Here is a 13,503-nt window from a genome sequence, read left to right as displayed (position 1 = left end):
TAAATATATATTTCTTTTTTTGCCAAAAAGTCATTGACTTACAGAGAAATGTACAGTATGTTATCCTGAAGAGTAACATATGTCAACTAACCTCTTAAAAACAACTGTAGTTAAACTCCAACGACAGAAATGGTGTTAGAGAATTACAGCTGGGGTCTCTGCTGCCCCAAAACAAAGTAATGTGACTTTTAATGTAGCAAACTTCAGAAACATGTGATCAAGGAATACTTTAACAAGTTTTCTCAAATACTGAACATTTGAATTCAGGAAAACTGCTATGTCATTACTCAGGGCTGTACAGCAGGTGTAAAGATGTAAAGTCGGTAAAGCTTAAATGTTCTGTCCTATGACGAGACACATTGCCAAAGTTCAGACAAATATTTATCTTCATCAACCTTTTACCTGATTGTAGGGCATGCTCTCTTGCCTCTCTCTTGCGGTTTGTCACACTAATAACATAGTAACGTTATTTGTGACTAACAGGCTTCTCCTTGTTGCACTGACTGAATTCGTAAGAGTCCAGCCACAGCTGCTAGAGTATTGTCCTTCAAATTTTCACATGCAAAACCCAGTTTGTTATTCAGTAGTTCAGTTGACCATGACGACTCTCCCAACTTTTGCAGAAAAGGCTAAATTAGTCCATGGAAGCGTCACACTGAAGAAGTCAAGTGAAGGTTGGTAGACTCAGCAGGTACAGCCTGACATTGTCAAACAGTTTGTGTACAGAGCAATTGTGTTTTAGCTGTCGGTGCTAGTATGAGTAAAGTCCTCCACCATGTGCAAACAATAGTCTGCAACAAACCCTGAAAGTAAATAACCCCTGCTTCTACAACATTAACCAGAGATTAGAACCAGAACAGCTGCAGTGTTGAGCTACACATTATCTTTAGACTTAAACAAAAACCACAATAGCCATAAATCTGTATGTCATGACATGTGTACAATGCATGGGTAGGTCTGACCATATGTTATACTGTTACATTTCATTACACCAAACTAAACACCTGATAATAGAGCATCTTAAATTTTATTGAGCTTATCAATTCAATAAATGAGCAATGTAAACTGCCACGTTTCAGAATAACAACTCTAATCTTGATTTGGATCGGCAGGTGTCAAAATCTCTGTTGACATTGCTGCCAAATTCACTGTAGTTTGCCAACCAGTGATGCTGTGTATTCAGTATGTTCCTTAAGTAAAGCCACTGACATTTATACCAGTGTGCCTTTGCCACCATTGAAGTGACATGTTTAACTTTCCTCAAAACTGGTGTCCAGCAGCTTCACAAGAGGTTTCAACTTTTCTGACTTCAACAGGTTTGGATTAAACTCACTTTGCACCTGCTGTGACTTTTGTCAAATGGCAGACAAAGATGACTGTGTCCTACTGTGACACCTGAAGTAAAGCTGCAGCCCTGTTAACTGTGACCACGAGTGACAAAGTGTTGCATCAGACAAAGTTGGAGATCTGTAGGTGTCTCAGTGTGTGTGCTCTAAGCATAGAAGATTATCGGCAAGACTACATCTCAGGTTGCATTCAAATGCAGTAGTAATCATCTGACTCAAGCTACAGGTGTGTAGTCATCTGCTGATCCTTCTTTGTCACTCTCTCTGTAGCACTGCAGAAAAAAAATCCAAACCATCTATCATCAACTTCTGTCTTTATCACCAACACTCTATCTTTACTTTGGATGACAGGTGGAGGCTAACTTTTATACTCTCATAAAAAAGTCCTTCAACAGTCTCCTGCTCATAATGCTGCATGGGCAGTCCCAAAATACAGGATGAGAAATGGAATGAGAAATAAGGAGATGGATAGAATATAAGAGACATACTAAAAAAAGGAGTCTAGATAAACATGCAAACCGCAATGGAAACAGAAATGAACAGAAACCTTTTAAGGGAAAAAAAATCTAATTTTAGCAGAAAAAACACTTTGCAGACCAGAGCAGAGGAAGTGTGGGATCTTCAGGGAGTCAGGCTAGCATACAGTGCAGGTGTTAGAGCTGGGACCTTTCATTATGAGAGCTAATAGGATTGTCATTATGACAAGAAGCACATTAAATGCACAAGACTTCCTCTCTCCTCCAAGCTTGTCAGGTGCAACTCTGCCATCCTCGCAGAGCTCATTAAAACTTGGGCTAGCTCCACAAGACTGAAGAATATCAGCTGGATCCAGGGACTTATTTTGTCTTTTTCTTTGATGTATGCCTGGTTCTTGGTTCTGCATTTTGGTTCCAGCTAATTTAAGGTTGTTTTAGGGTCTCAACTGTCATCCCGATTTTTTTGAGTATTAAAGGAATTCAGCCTCATTGGTAATAATTCTGAGAAAAGCAAGTTGTAGTTCATCTGCTGGAGATTATGGTCTGATAGCAAACAAGTTGAAAAAAACATATTGACATTAAGAATTCCACTAAAATCTATTAGTAAGGCAAAACTACACTGTCTACAAGCCTTGTACCATTTCATGGCTATCCATGACTGTGAAGTGGTTGCTTTGAGTGTGTTATTAAACCCATTTGGTTAAGTGTAGGACTATAGCATCTTAGACATAGATATAGATGCTTTGTTTTTAATTAGTTTGTAATGAGGAACTATGCAGCAAACCATGCAGTATGAATTAAGCAGTGACCATAAGACCTGGTGGGGTTAATTGCAGATTGACCTGGTTTTCACAGGACTCTGATTAAAGTGATACAGTACATCACATTACCATGCTGTCCCTAAATTTACTCTTCATAATATGTGCCTTTACAAATGAAAGGAAGTTGCATAAAAGGGTGTTACAGTTTAAATATGACCATTTTAAGTGCTGAGTGAAGGATGTAAGTATCTTCTTCTGTTCGATGACAATCCCATAATGCATGAAATATACCTTCAACCGTGCCTTTGTGTTTGGCTTGCAAATCTGTGGAGACACAAAACTTCTCTAAAAATCCCTTTTCTATGTCTGACTACTTGTAAGCAGTGAGTCTCAGGCACCTACAGATGGTGTGTGCAGCAGGGATCAGGAATGACTGTTTAACAACCCAATCCAAAATCTCCTTTAATCCCTTTCTCTTCCCCTTCCCTCCGCTCTTCTCAGATCAAGTCAGATTGCTGCAAGTGTAAGCCCCATCCAAAGTGTGAGGGACCTTATGAAACCAATGCGACATGAGCTTGATTGTATCCACTTTTAATCACCGCAGAGCTCAGCTAGGTTCAGTTTCTAAGTTCCCAAAATATCCCTGGCAGGTTTTTTAACATCAATCACTCATTTATAATGAAAAGACGTGCCAAGAGGTAGGCATGAGGAATCTGACAGCAATCATGGGATGAATCTGAAAGGTACTGTGACTGTTTAAATAGATGTATTGAAATGATTTCCTCCTAAATCATTTTCACTCTCAGCAATTTATATTCTGTACAGCAGTCTTTCTTCATTGTGTTTTCTCTCAAACAAAGAATAATAGATGAAGCTTCAAGTGAATTCATAAATGTTGAAAGTCTTGTAAGATCATTAAGAATTGATTTAGTACACAGACCCTGTTATTCCGAGAAAAAGTTACAGAGCTTCTTTCCTGATGTATCACCTCTTTGTCATCAGTGTAAGTCTACGGTCAAATATTTAACTCATTCTCTCTGGTCATGCAGTAAACGACACACATATTGGAAGAGCAGCTGTTTTTTTCGGTCACAAAGGCTTTTGGGAGAGCTGAAATCATTTTAGCTTACCAAAAATTCAAAGTCTGCAAACATTGTTGACCACTTTTAACTAATGCTGAAGTAAAATTGGCTTGTAACTTAGTACAGCATAAAACAACTCTATAAAAAAGAAAAGAAGTTCAACTTTTGATTTGAAAATAACAATTGCTCAGACAGGCTGTGTTTTATCCGCTTTGAAATCAGACTATGAAATCAGACTTGTTAGGCTTGGTTTGGTTTGACGAACTGACAATTTCCCACTGAAAATAGATGTCTCATAATTGAATCGGCACCAACATAATGACACCAAGTTCTGTGCACTCTAATTACACAAGTTAAACAAAAAGAGACAAGAAACTCAAAGTAACAAATTCTGTCATGGGAGATTAAATATAGACAGAGCACCGAGTAAATGCGTTCAGATGGAAGCAGGTGTAGAGAGATGAGACACCTAACAAAGATCACAGAAGGGAAGGTCACACAGAGGTCTATCAGATAAGGTCAAGGGGTCAAAGTGTGAGCCTCCCATTCTCCTCCTACCTTGTGGAATGGCGAGGTGCTGTATGGGAGCGTAGGCTGGAACAGCTGGGGCTCTAGTGTGGAAGAAATTCGGGGGTCACTCCCATCTTGTTTCCTAGAGTCAAGACAAATGTAAGAGAACACTTCAGAAACGTCAGAAAAGGTCACTCAGTCTGAGATCGAAAAAGAGGACAATAAAAGGTAACGTTGCCTCGGGAAATGTTTTGGTCTTATTTAACAACAGAAAGTTTTTCTATGGATTGGTGGTCTGGGGGTCTGGTGGCCAGTGCACTGGCTTAAAGCACATAGAGGGAGGTTTCCTTGTTATTAAAATGATTCACTTAGATCCAGCCTTTGTTGTTTATGTGTCTCTAACGTGAAGCATGCAGTAAGTTTCTTTAAATGGTTACATTTCTAATATTCATGTTGCAAAGGCAGAATGTTTTCATTAAATCTGACATGTGTTATAAATGTAACATTTCAAGACCTCTTATCACAATGTAAAAAGAAGAGAATATGAATTGCATCTTAGATTAAGGCCTCTATGAATCAATTCAAGAACTGTAGTGATCCCATTTTCTCTCACTGAGAACAATCTGTTTTCTCTAACCTGTTTTCCTCATCCCTACATTTATTAATGTTAAGTCTAGATGCAGGATTCCCCTTAAGATGGAGCAAACAAAATGTGTCTGACATTTTGTAATAAGTTCATGCATGATTTTGTTTACTGTTACAACTAAAAACAACCATCATTCTCCAAAGATATCAAATCACATTCCCCTGTGCAGTTCCTTCACTTCTTTTAGTGCATAAGCTGCTATTCTCAAACACTTCAGGGATCGAGGGACACAATACTCATAGTTTCACATTGAGTCAAATAGAGCATCTCTCTTCTCTAACCCAGGAGAGTAACACAATGCTAATGCAAAAGTGAGCAATACTACTGTCACGCATCCCTTAAACTCAATATCTCTACCATGACGGCTTAATTCCCACAGGAACACTGATCAATACCCCTGCTGAATATGGTGCCCTATTGACACGGACAACTGGTTGGTTTGCACAGCAGGCTTTCAATTTGTTTGATTAATTCAATCTATTTCAAACACACAAAGTGGTCGATCGGTTTGAAAGTGGACTTGAAAATGGTCACGAGGCTGTGAGGCAGCAGGGTGTAAAATGTATGTTGGTGTCTGTGATTATTAAAAAAGGCTACAGTAGCCACAATGAAATATGCAGTATATCATTTATTTGTATCTACAAGGTGATGTCTACTCTAACAGCTCCACATGCAGAGACATATTCAATGCATTCAATACCTCATATGATAAAATGGACAACTCAAAAGTTATCATTTTTCAAGTAGATACTGCAGCAGGGTGAGCTGACAGTATTTAGTTAAATTACAGAATCTATGGAGCTCTGTGGATCTGGCGCTGAGGATGTAGATAAGAAGAGCAGCTCCTCAAGAGGAACAGTGACCAAGCTAGAAATCTATTTTCACATTCACAAAGCATAGTGAGAATCAAAAGTATGTGAAGAAAAGACAATATGAATCATTAACATACAGCATCTCCTGCTATTACACAACGAGTGAATCCATAATCAAGGAAAGTCCTGAATCATTCAAATGAATATGAGAACAAAACTGAGCAGGAGCTTTTTTTCTTAGCTAGACTGAGCTCAATAAACATGAACGAGGTGAGCTGAGCAGCTCCAGCAGCTCTCCCATAAGAGAGCAGGATATGTTATGGCATCAGCTGTCCTGAACTCTTAATTAGAATTGATGCACAATAGATGGATACAGGGCACACACACACACACACACACACACACACACACACACACACACACACACACACACACACACACACACATTTCTTCACACATTTGGTTTCATTTGTAACAGATGCTGTGAAAGTATACTAGCCTATATATACACACATCTATTTTGTTGACCACAACTTTGCACCTATCTGTCTAAAGTCTAAATATGTGCAAGTAGCCTATACTGGTCATTCATTTGTGACTAGACAATCCATTTATAGTTTACACTAGCATAAGTATAAATGAAAATATAAGGGTACAAGTTACAGACAAAACGCTCCGTCCATTGTATTAGAAACCATACAAATCAAGCATGTTAGTCCGCACGCATTACAAAGCCGTTCACACACACCTGCCCCACTCTGTGTAGCGTTACTACGTAAGTCCTCCTACAGATCAGTTTGCAGCACTAAGCCACGCTTCATCCCAACACCACAACAAATTACATAACAAAGCCCAGCTGGTGCGGTGCACCGGAGAAATCAGCCGTGTGAAGGAGTCACAGCATGTCATCTGGACGACCTGATGTCCTGCGCAGAGCGGAGCAGCAAACTTACTCACACGGTGGCAGCTGTAAGCTGGGCGCTGCCTGGGAAGTCCGGACAGCGACCAGCACCCGGGCAGATGACTCACTGTCTATGCTTCTCCTCCAGTTAAGCGTCTCACTCTCACTCCCTCTCCCTCCCTCTCTCCCTCTCTCTCTCTCTCTACAAACACACACACAGCTCTCTCTCTCTCTCTCTCTCTCTCTCTCTCTCTCTCTCTCTCTCTCTCTCTCTCTGTTGACTCTTCTCTCTCTCCAGCTCCACTCAGCTCACTTGCTGATTTACATCAGTTGTTCACCTGCTGGCCACAACTCACTCTCACCCCTTAAAGACTGTCGCACACTCCCGATAGACTGAGCATCCTCTCTGCCGCTGATTCTCCTCCCTCTCTCTCTCTCTCTCTCTCTTTCTCTCTCTCTCTCTCTCCTCCCACTCACTCACACACACACACACTTCAGTTGTCACTTCCTCCATCTCCACCCTCTTTGTCTGCTCCCCGGCGCACTCGCATGATCTGTTACAACTCTAACCACCATCACCTTCTTTATCCACCGGAAAGCCCTCAGAGACTTGTTTTTAAAATAAAGATTTTGTGCTTAAATTGGTCTGACTTTCATTTCAGTCTTTTATATTTCCTAAAAAGAATGTAGCCTGTGAGAAATGATACGCCTGCATGTCTCCGGCTCAAAAACACCTCATGTAAACAAATAGTCAGGCATGTGCGGTTTGCATCATCTTGAGCCAAGAGGGGCTCCTTAGCAACCTGGCAAGAAAATCTGTTGACCCACGTTAATAAAGTTTAATACAACATATGCTGAGGGTTTCATGCACCAGCTAAACGATTTTATTAAGGTTTCAAGACTGATATTAACTTGCATGACATAGACTATTGATGTGAACCACTTTTTATTGTTATAATAATAAAGATGTTTGTGAACATAAATCTTACTTTAGGTTTCTTAATTTATTTGAAATTAAAGCCTTGGATCTGGCAGCACTGCTATTTTGGTTGGAGCTGCCCAGTGTGGGGTACTAATGATGTGAAGGGTGAAGTAGCCTCCCCCTTCCCCCTATTAGGGTAAAGGGGTACCCACAGTGCCTCCTAAGCCAGCTAGGGCTGTTGCTGTGGCAACCACATCAGCCACATGTGAAAAAAACACCCACATACACATTCATGTTCATAATGATATGACTTAGCTACAAGGTGATTATGTCCAACATGAAGCTCCCAAACGTGAGCAGGCATTGCAGCCTCCTTAATGCTCATTGTGCAGGATGAGATGGCATGTGTGGAAAGGTTTTTAATTACTGTAATGAGTCTCATTCAATCCCCACTGAACATGTGTGTTTCCTCCACTAAGCTGCCCTCCGTAGTTCCCAGCAGACCTGTGACTAATGTCAGCAACAGTGCCTTTTCCTGCTAAGTTCCCGGTAAATATACGCTAATGTAATGAAACTCTAAAGTCATCTTTCCTTTCTTGAGAAAACTTCTCAATGACCAAGTAAGGACCCCAAGAGCAAAGTATAGGTGAGTATCCATGAATGTGTGTGTGAATATTGTTTTATTTGTGCTGAAAGTGTCACACATGAAGAGATAACAAGGGATTACAGCGCAGTCCTCATACTTAACAGCTGTGTATTGTAATAAACAAAAGAAATAATCCTCTCACTGTCCAAAGCTTACCAGTAAAAAAAAAACTGTATTATATCATTGAGCAAAATTTGAACAATGTCCAGATTAGCAATAATTTGTTGAGATGTCCTGCTGTTGTGGGATAATAATCTCTATTTCTCTTTCATAAACACCTGAGCAGATTTGATATATTATTTTTTATTTTTGGAAAACTTCAGCATCCAGAAATGAGGTTTTCGGTTAAAAATTGAAAACGTTGTCTGTGAGGACTTTGTCAGTGGTGCTTATAGATAAAAACACATTACCAGATAAAAAAAAGCAAGCAGATTTTGCTTAAATGTCATGCTTAAAATCTGATTAGCACCGAGTGGCGTTTTAACACGGATCATTGCAGCTGGTGTCTATCAAATCAAAGCAGAATGCATTTAGAATGACAGCATGGGGCCTCACTGAGAACTCAGTACTCTTGTATGGCGAAATAATAATCGCACAACAAAAAAGAAAATCCTGAGCCACACAGAGATTTATTTTTATCTGATACAGAGGAAGATATTCGGGTTTAAATTGATAGTATCCACCCAGCTCCAAGGTCCTCTGCAGAATCACACACTAAATCCCTTCCGACTGGCCCCACTGCCAGGGATTCCCATCCCATTAGCCTGGTGAAATGGCCTGTGGTCACTCCCCTCTCCTGCCCCCTTCCCTGATCCTCAGGGAATTGTGTCCTGAAATCTCCTCCCACCCTCTGTCAGCCTCTCTCACTTTCAGTTTTTCCCCACTCTCTTCTTTTTAGCAATTTCTCAGCCAAGTCAAGTGAGTTGGATAACAATATCCTTTGAGACACCAGCTCAAATAATGGCTGAAGCTTGCGTGATCCTATAATCCCCCCCCCCCCCCCAAAAAGGCAGAGCCCAATCAAGAATCAGCAACTATGTCTGTATGTTTGTAAAGGTTCATTAATACATTTGATTCAAACTCATATTGCTATGCTTGACAAAAGACAAGCTATGTAATCTGTATAATGTGTGTGTAGCAGGCCGTGTATGTGACCAGCCAGTGACCTACAAAGACAGTTAAAGGTTTAGGTCTCCTCGTCACAGACACATTATACACCAGCAACACGTCAGACGTCAATAGCAGGCAGTGTGGCTGCTGCTCTGAAATATGAATGAATGGTTATTTATGCATAACCACTGAGTGTCTCCCACAGGTTGAGATTTAATTAGTGTTGGTCGACCTCAAGGGGGAGAACGGGATGGGGGTGGGTGAGTGAAAACAGCACTGAGCCGCAAAAGTCGGCTACAAAGCAGCATTGAAATCATGATCTATCTAATGACGGAACACAAAGGCATTACTGCAGCAAATTTTGCCACAAGAAAGAAGTCATAATTGTAGAAATATTATTTTAATCCAAGGTTATCTGAGGTATTTCCTCTGTCACTTCTTACAAATACAGAAGTTTTTCCCAAATATCACAACTGTGCCTTTCTCTTTGTTTTCTCTGTATTCACATTTATGGATAGAGTACTAAAAATATCTTGAGAGAAACTACCTTGTGTTATAATCTATGAAGAAAGACACAAGTCAATCTTACTCTTCCTGCAGCAAAATTGTGGATGTAGGAGGTCTGCAGGTTCTCATGCTGGTTTTAGATTTGCTAAAACTCACCTCCAGTCACTCTAAACAAATCAGCTGTGTTTAATCAAGGCCCTGGTTTGTTTGCAAGGCAAAGTAGGAGTGCCGACTGCATCCCAAATTTTGAAAAAACTTTACATCCCCACCATGATTTCTCTGCGGTACACCTGAGCCCCACTGTGACAGTGATTGTGACTGGTTCAATAATCATGCTGAATTATTTTAAATGCCTGGTTCTGAACTGGGTAATGGGTCGCAGTACCTTAAAACAGATATGAACGGTCGGCATGTTCATGTTTCATTTGCTTTTCCTGCCCTGATCTTTACCGGGCTTAGTGCACAAAGCCACTACCAGGCCTGAGAGTCAATGATTCAGGGCTGTGATAACCAGCATAGTAGCCATAATTTACTGAGTCTGCAGCCATCTTAGCAGCTCTGTAATGTTGCGTTTAGGCATGGTGGTGCTTTGAGGTAAATACTAACCTCATCCTGTTTAGCAGGTGGGATGGTCATCATGTTAATTTAGCAGGTGAGCATGCTAATATTTGGTTATTAGCTCTAAAAACAAAGTACAGCTGAGGCTGTAATGTCATTATTTTGCAGTTATTGAGGATTAAAAGTCAGTAGATGACTGAGGTCATTAGTTCATCCTGCAGGGAAAAATGATTTCATGACAATCCATCTAATGGTTGTATTGAACCAGCTCACTAAAAGCCAAAATAATGTCAGATTGGTGGCACAAGTCAATCAGGAAAACTCAGGATATCACCAAAATCAGTTGTATTCAGACAACAACACATTCAGCTGTTCTGCCCAGTGATCTTGTTTCCCCTGTGTCATCATATATTACGATGATGACACTGAAGTGCTCTGATATTAGGAGCCGGCCACCCTTGTAGATTTTTCCAAATTCATCATGAAATAGCAACACCTGCTGCTTTGCCCACCATCAGTCCTCCAACAGCCAGGGGTATAAGGGACACGTGCTATGAATTACCACACAAATAGACCCTGGAATTGCCCTGTTTTCAAGGCCATCCTTCCCAACCCCCTCACCCTGACCTGAAGCACTCAGACAAGCACTCAAACAAATGGGAGCATGATTGTCCCTTGTGTGAAACCATTTCTCTGAGCAAAGCTTGCTTCTGTTACTTGTGTCTTCTGTGTATTTGGCTGCACTTTGAACCTCAGAGGCAATCTTTACAGATACGATGAAAAGGTTTAATTGTGGTGGGAGTCCAGCAATATAAATATGTGTAATTTATAATCTAATTTGACATGATATTCAGCTTCAGAGTCAGCTTTACATAAAAGAAGGAAGTAACAAAGACATACCTTGTGACTTTCCCCAACTCTGTTTTGGAAAATGCACAATCTCCAGAGGTCCACTTGTCCTATAACTGTAAGAGTTATATCTGCAGCAATCTGACTAAAGCAAATATTGGACCAAATTCAATAAGTCTGAGAATTAGTTTGTTCCCCTGGGAACTGTACTTCTGAAAGACCTTTTATACAAACAGTCAGATATCGAAATCCTGTTTGGTTCTTATCAAGAAAGTAGAACAGAAACACATTTTTAATGCTGCACTACTGTATTCATAGCAAGAATAGAAAAATAGTTGAACAAAATGGCTGTATGATTTATTGCTACATGCTAGAAATGATAAATAATAAAAATCTTGGTGGGATCTGATGTGTGAGGAGACACCTTGATGGATTGTCTTGAGCCCACACCTCCCCCAACAGCTGGTCACATTCAGTATGCATTAAGGCCAGGTACAGCAGGTGTTTTTGAATAAAGCATGTCCATTCTACCAATAGGTACTGATTTACAGCTTGCTTATCTCTCACCATGTCACTGTCCAGATTTCCTTGGAAACACCCCCTCGGGGGAAATCACTGTCATGCAGATGTGCCTTTTCAACAGCAGGTCACCGTGGTATCATTTTGTGCTCTTTTGTGTTTGATATAAGAGCTACTACTGTATTCAGTTGTATGATACCTCATTCAGATTGATGTAGCAATCAAAACAAGAACAACCACAGCAAAAAGATCTCAGCTGATTTGTGCAAATATTTTGATCTTGCATGAATTTTCTCCCCTGTGAGTGAGAAAAAACAAGAGGAAAGCAGGGAAATACAAAGTCCTGGACTGAGCCTATTATTCCCGCTGGCTTACTACAGCATCCTCTGCATGAGAAGTGTCAATAAACAGGCAGCACGAAGGATAATACCACCTCCTCATACACTCAGGATAAACCCATCTACAAACACATGATAGAAAGACTCCAACACCTGAATCATTGTCTTCAAAAACAGGAGACACCACAGTTGAACTGAAAAGACCTAAACGCTTAAAAAGTTGAACAAGTTTGCCACTGAAAAGCCCCCAAGGATCAAATAAAGTGAAAGGGAAATGTCCTGTCTAAGTTTCCTGGTGCCCGTTTTAACCTTCAACAGCTTGTTGTCATCTGAGCTTTATGTGTGTGTGTGGTTTTTTTTTCTTAAGACATCTTGTGCTGGTGCCGGGTGGTGGATGACATGCTAGGATTTGGATTATGGAGTCGGGTAGAACCAGAGGCGAGCTTGTCACTTTGGTGCTATATTTGGTCAGACAGCAGGAGACTCACAGAAAGACAGTCTAGTCTGATCGGGCTTGACAGTTCGCTCTCCCACTATGTCCGCCGTTCCATACAACTCAGCTTGACATACACAGATGAGCGTGCACAAGCAAACTGACACCCGGCCTGGCTTCGCAGTGCACCAGCGCTGCGGTGAGCGCATGTGCAAGGAAGACAGACGGAGGATGATGCAGAGTGACATCTCATGGGAAATCAGTGAACACAAACAGAGGAGTGTTTGCTGTGACACCTCTTAGGTGTTTATGGGCGGAAAGAGGACAAGAACAATAAAAAAGACCCAGAATTTATAAAGCATCATAAAAATAGAATGAGGAATCACATCACACAATGTGGAATAAATAGCAAGGTCATTTGGCAGTGTTAAAATAATCAGTTTTTTGGGATGCCATTTCCCACTGAGAGCAAAACAATAGATATTTGATTTGATTGTGTTAAATCTAACACTTGAGGAAACATTTCTAGAAACTCTGACAATGCCATCTTATCCAACTTGGGGACACTGTTATTATTAGTAGTGTTATGATTATTTGTATTAATAAATGTTGCTTTTGCAGAATCAATTTGCACTATGCACTATACTATCTCAACTTTTTACCACTAGAGGGCAGAGGTCAGGGCAACATTAACCTACTCAACCATAAGATTACTGTACTATGCTGCTCAGATTTAAGTCTTTGGTGTGTTATGACTCAGCTCTTTGGAGAGACACAATGTTACAGGAGTAACAAAATATCATTAATTGGCTTAAACCACATGGGCTAAATATTTATAATATGGGTTGCAGATGTCAGTATAATCAGTAGTGTGATGTGCAAGTGTGGAAGATGTGTGCGGGGCCATTTCATAAGTGTATACAAGTAAAGAAAATTAATTAAAGCAACATAACCAAATTTAAAAGTCCTGTGTTCCCAGTGGTGCAGCAAACACAACACACAAGGCCAACACAGTAGTAATCACAGCTCGAGGATACACTGCATATTTAGAAAGCGATAAATGTCTAATGTCTTAGAGAAAAGGTTA

At 40.4% G+C, this 13,503-nt stretch overlaps 1 protein-coding gene across 6 annotated transcripts in view; it reads right to left on the bottom strand.

Moving 5' to 3' along the window:
* Window positions 1-13,503, bottom strand: part of LOC128356821 (rap1 GTPase-activating protein 1-like) — a 40,633-nt gene that overhangs the window by 14,482 nt on the left and 12,648 nt on the right. For 2 of the 6 annotated variants that reach the window (XM_053316970.1, XM_053316971.1), the window contains exons 1-2: window positions 6,591-6,701; window positions 4,224-4,317 (exon numbers count right to left, since the gene is read on the bottom strand). Coding sequence is in view for 2 of the 6 variants with exons in the window: in XM_053316968.1 (XP_053172943.1) it covers window positions 4,224-4,317 (94 nt within the window). In the remaining 4 variants the exon portion in view is untranslated. Of the gene's footprint in view, window positions 1-402; window positions 1,160-4,223; window positions 4,318-6,586; window positions 6,715-13,503 lie in introns of those variants that run through there. The other 4 variants (XM_053316973.1, XM_053316972.1, XM_053316968.1 and 1 more) reach the window with 4 other exon arrangements.

The sequence above is a fragment of the Scomber japonicus genome, chromosome 4 (assembly GCF_027409825.1).
Source record: "Scomber japonicus isolate fScoJap1 chromosome 4, fScoJap1.pri, whole genome shotgun sequence".
NCBI classification, from domain to species: Eukaryota; Metazoa; Chordata; class Actinopteri; order Scombriformes; family Scombridae; genus Scomber; species Scomber japonicus.
Note: the sequence above shows the minus strand (reverse complement) of the source record. Positions and strands in the feature narration are given on the sequence as shown.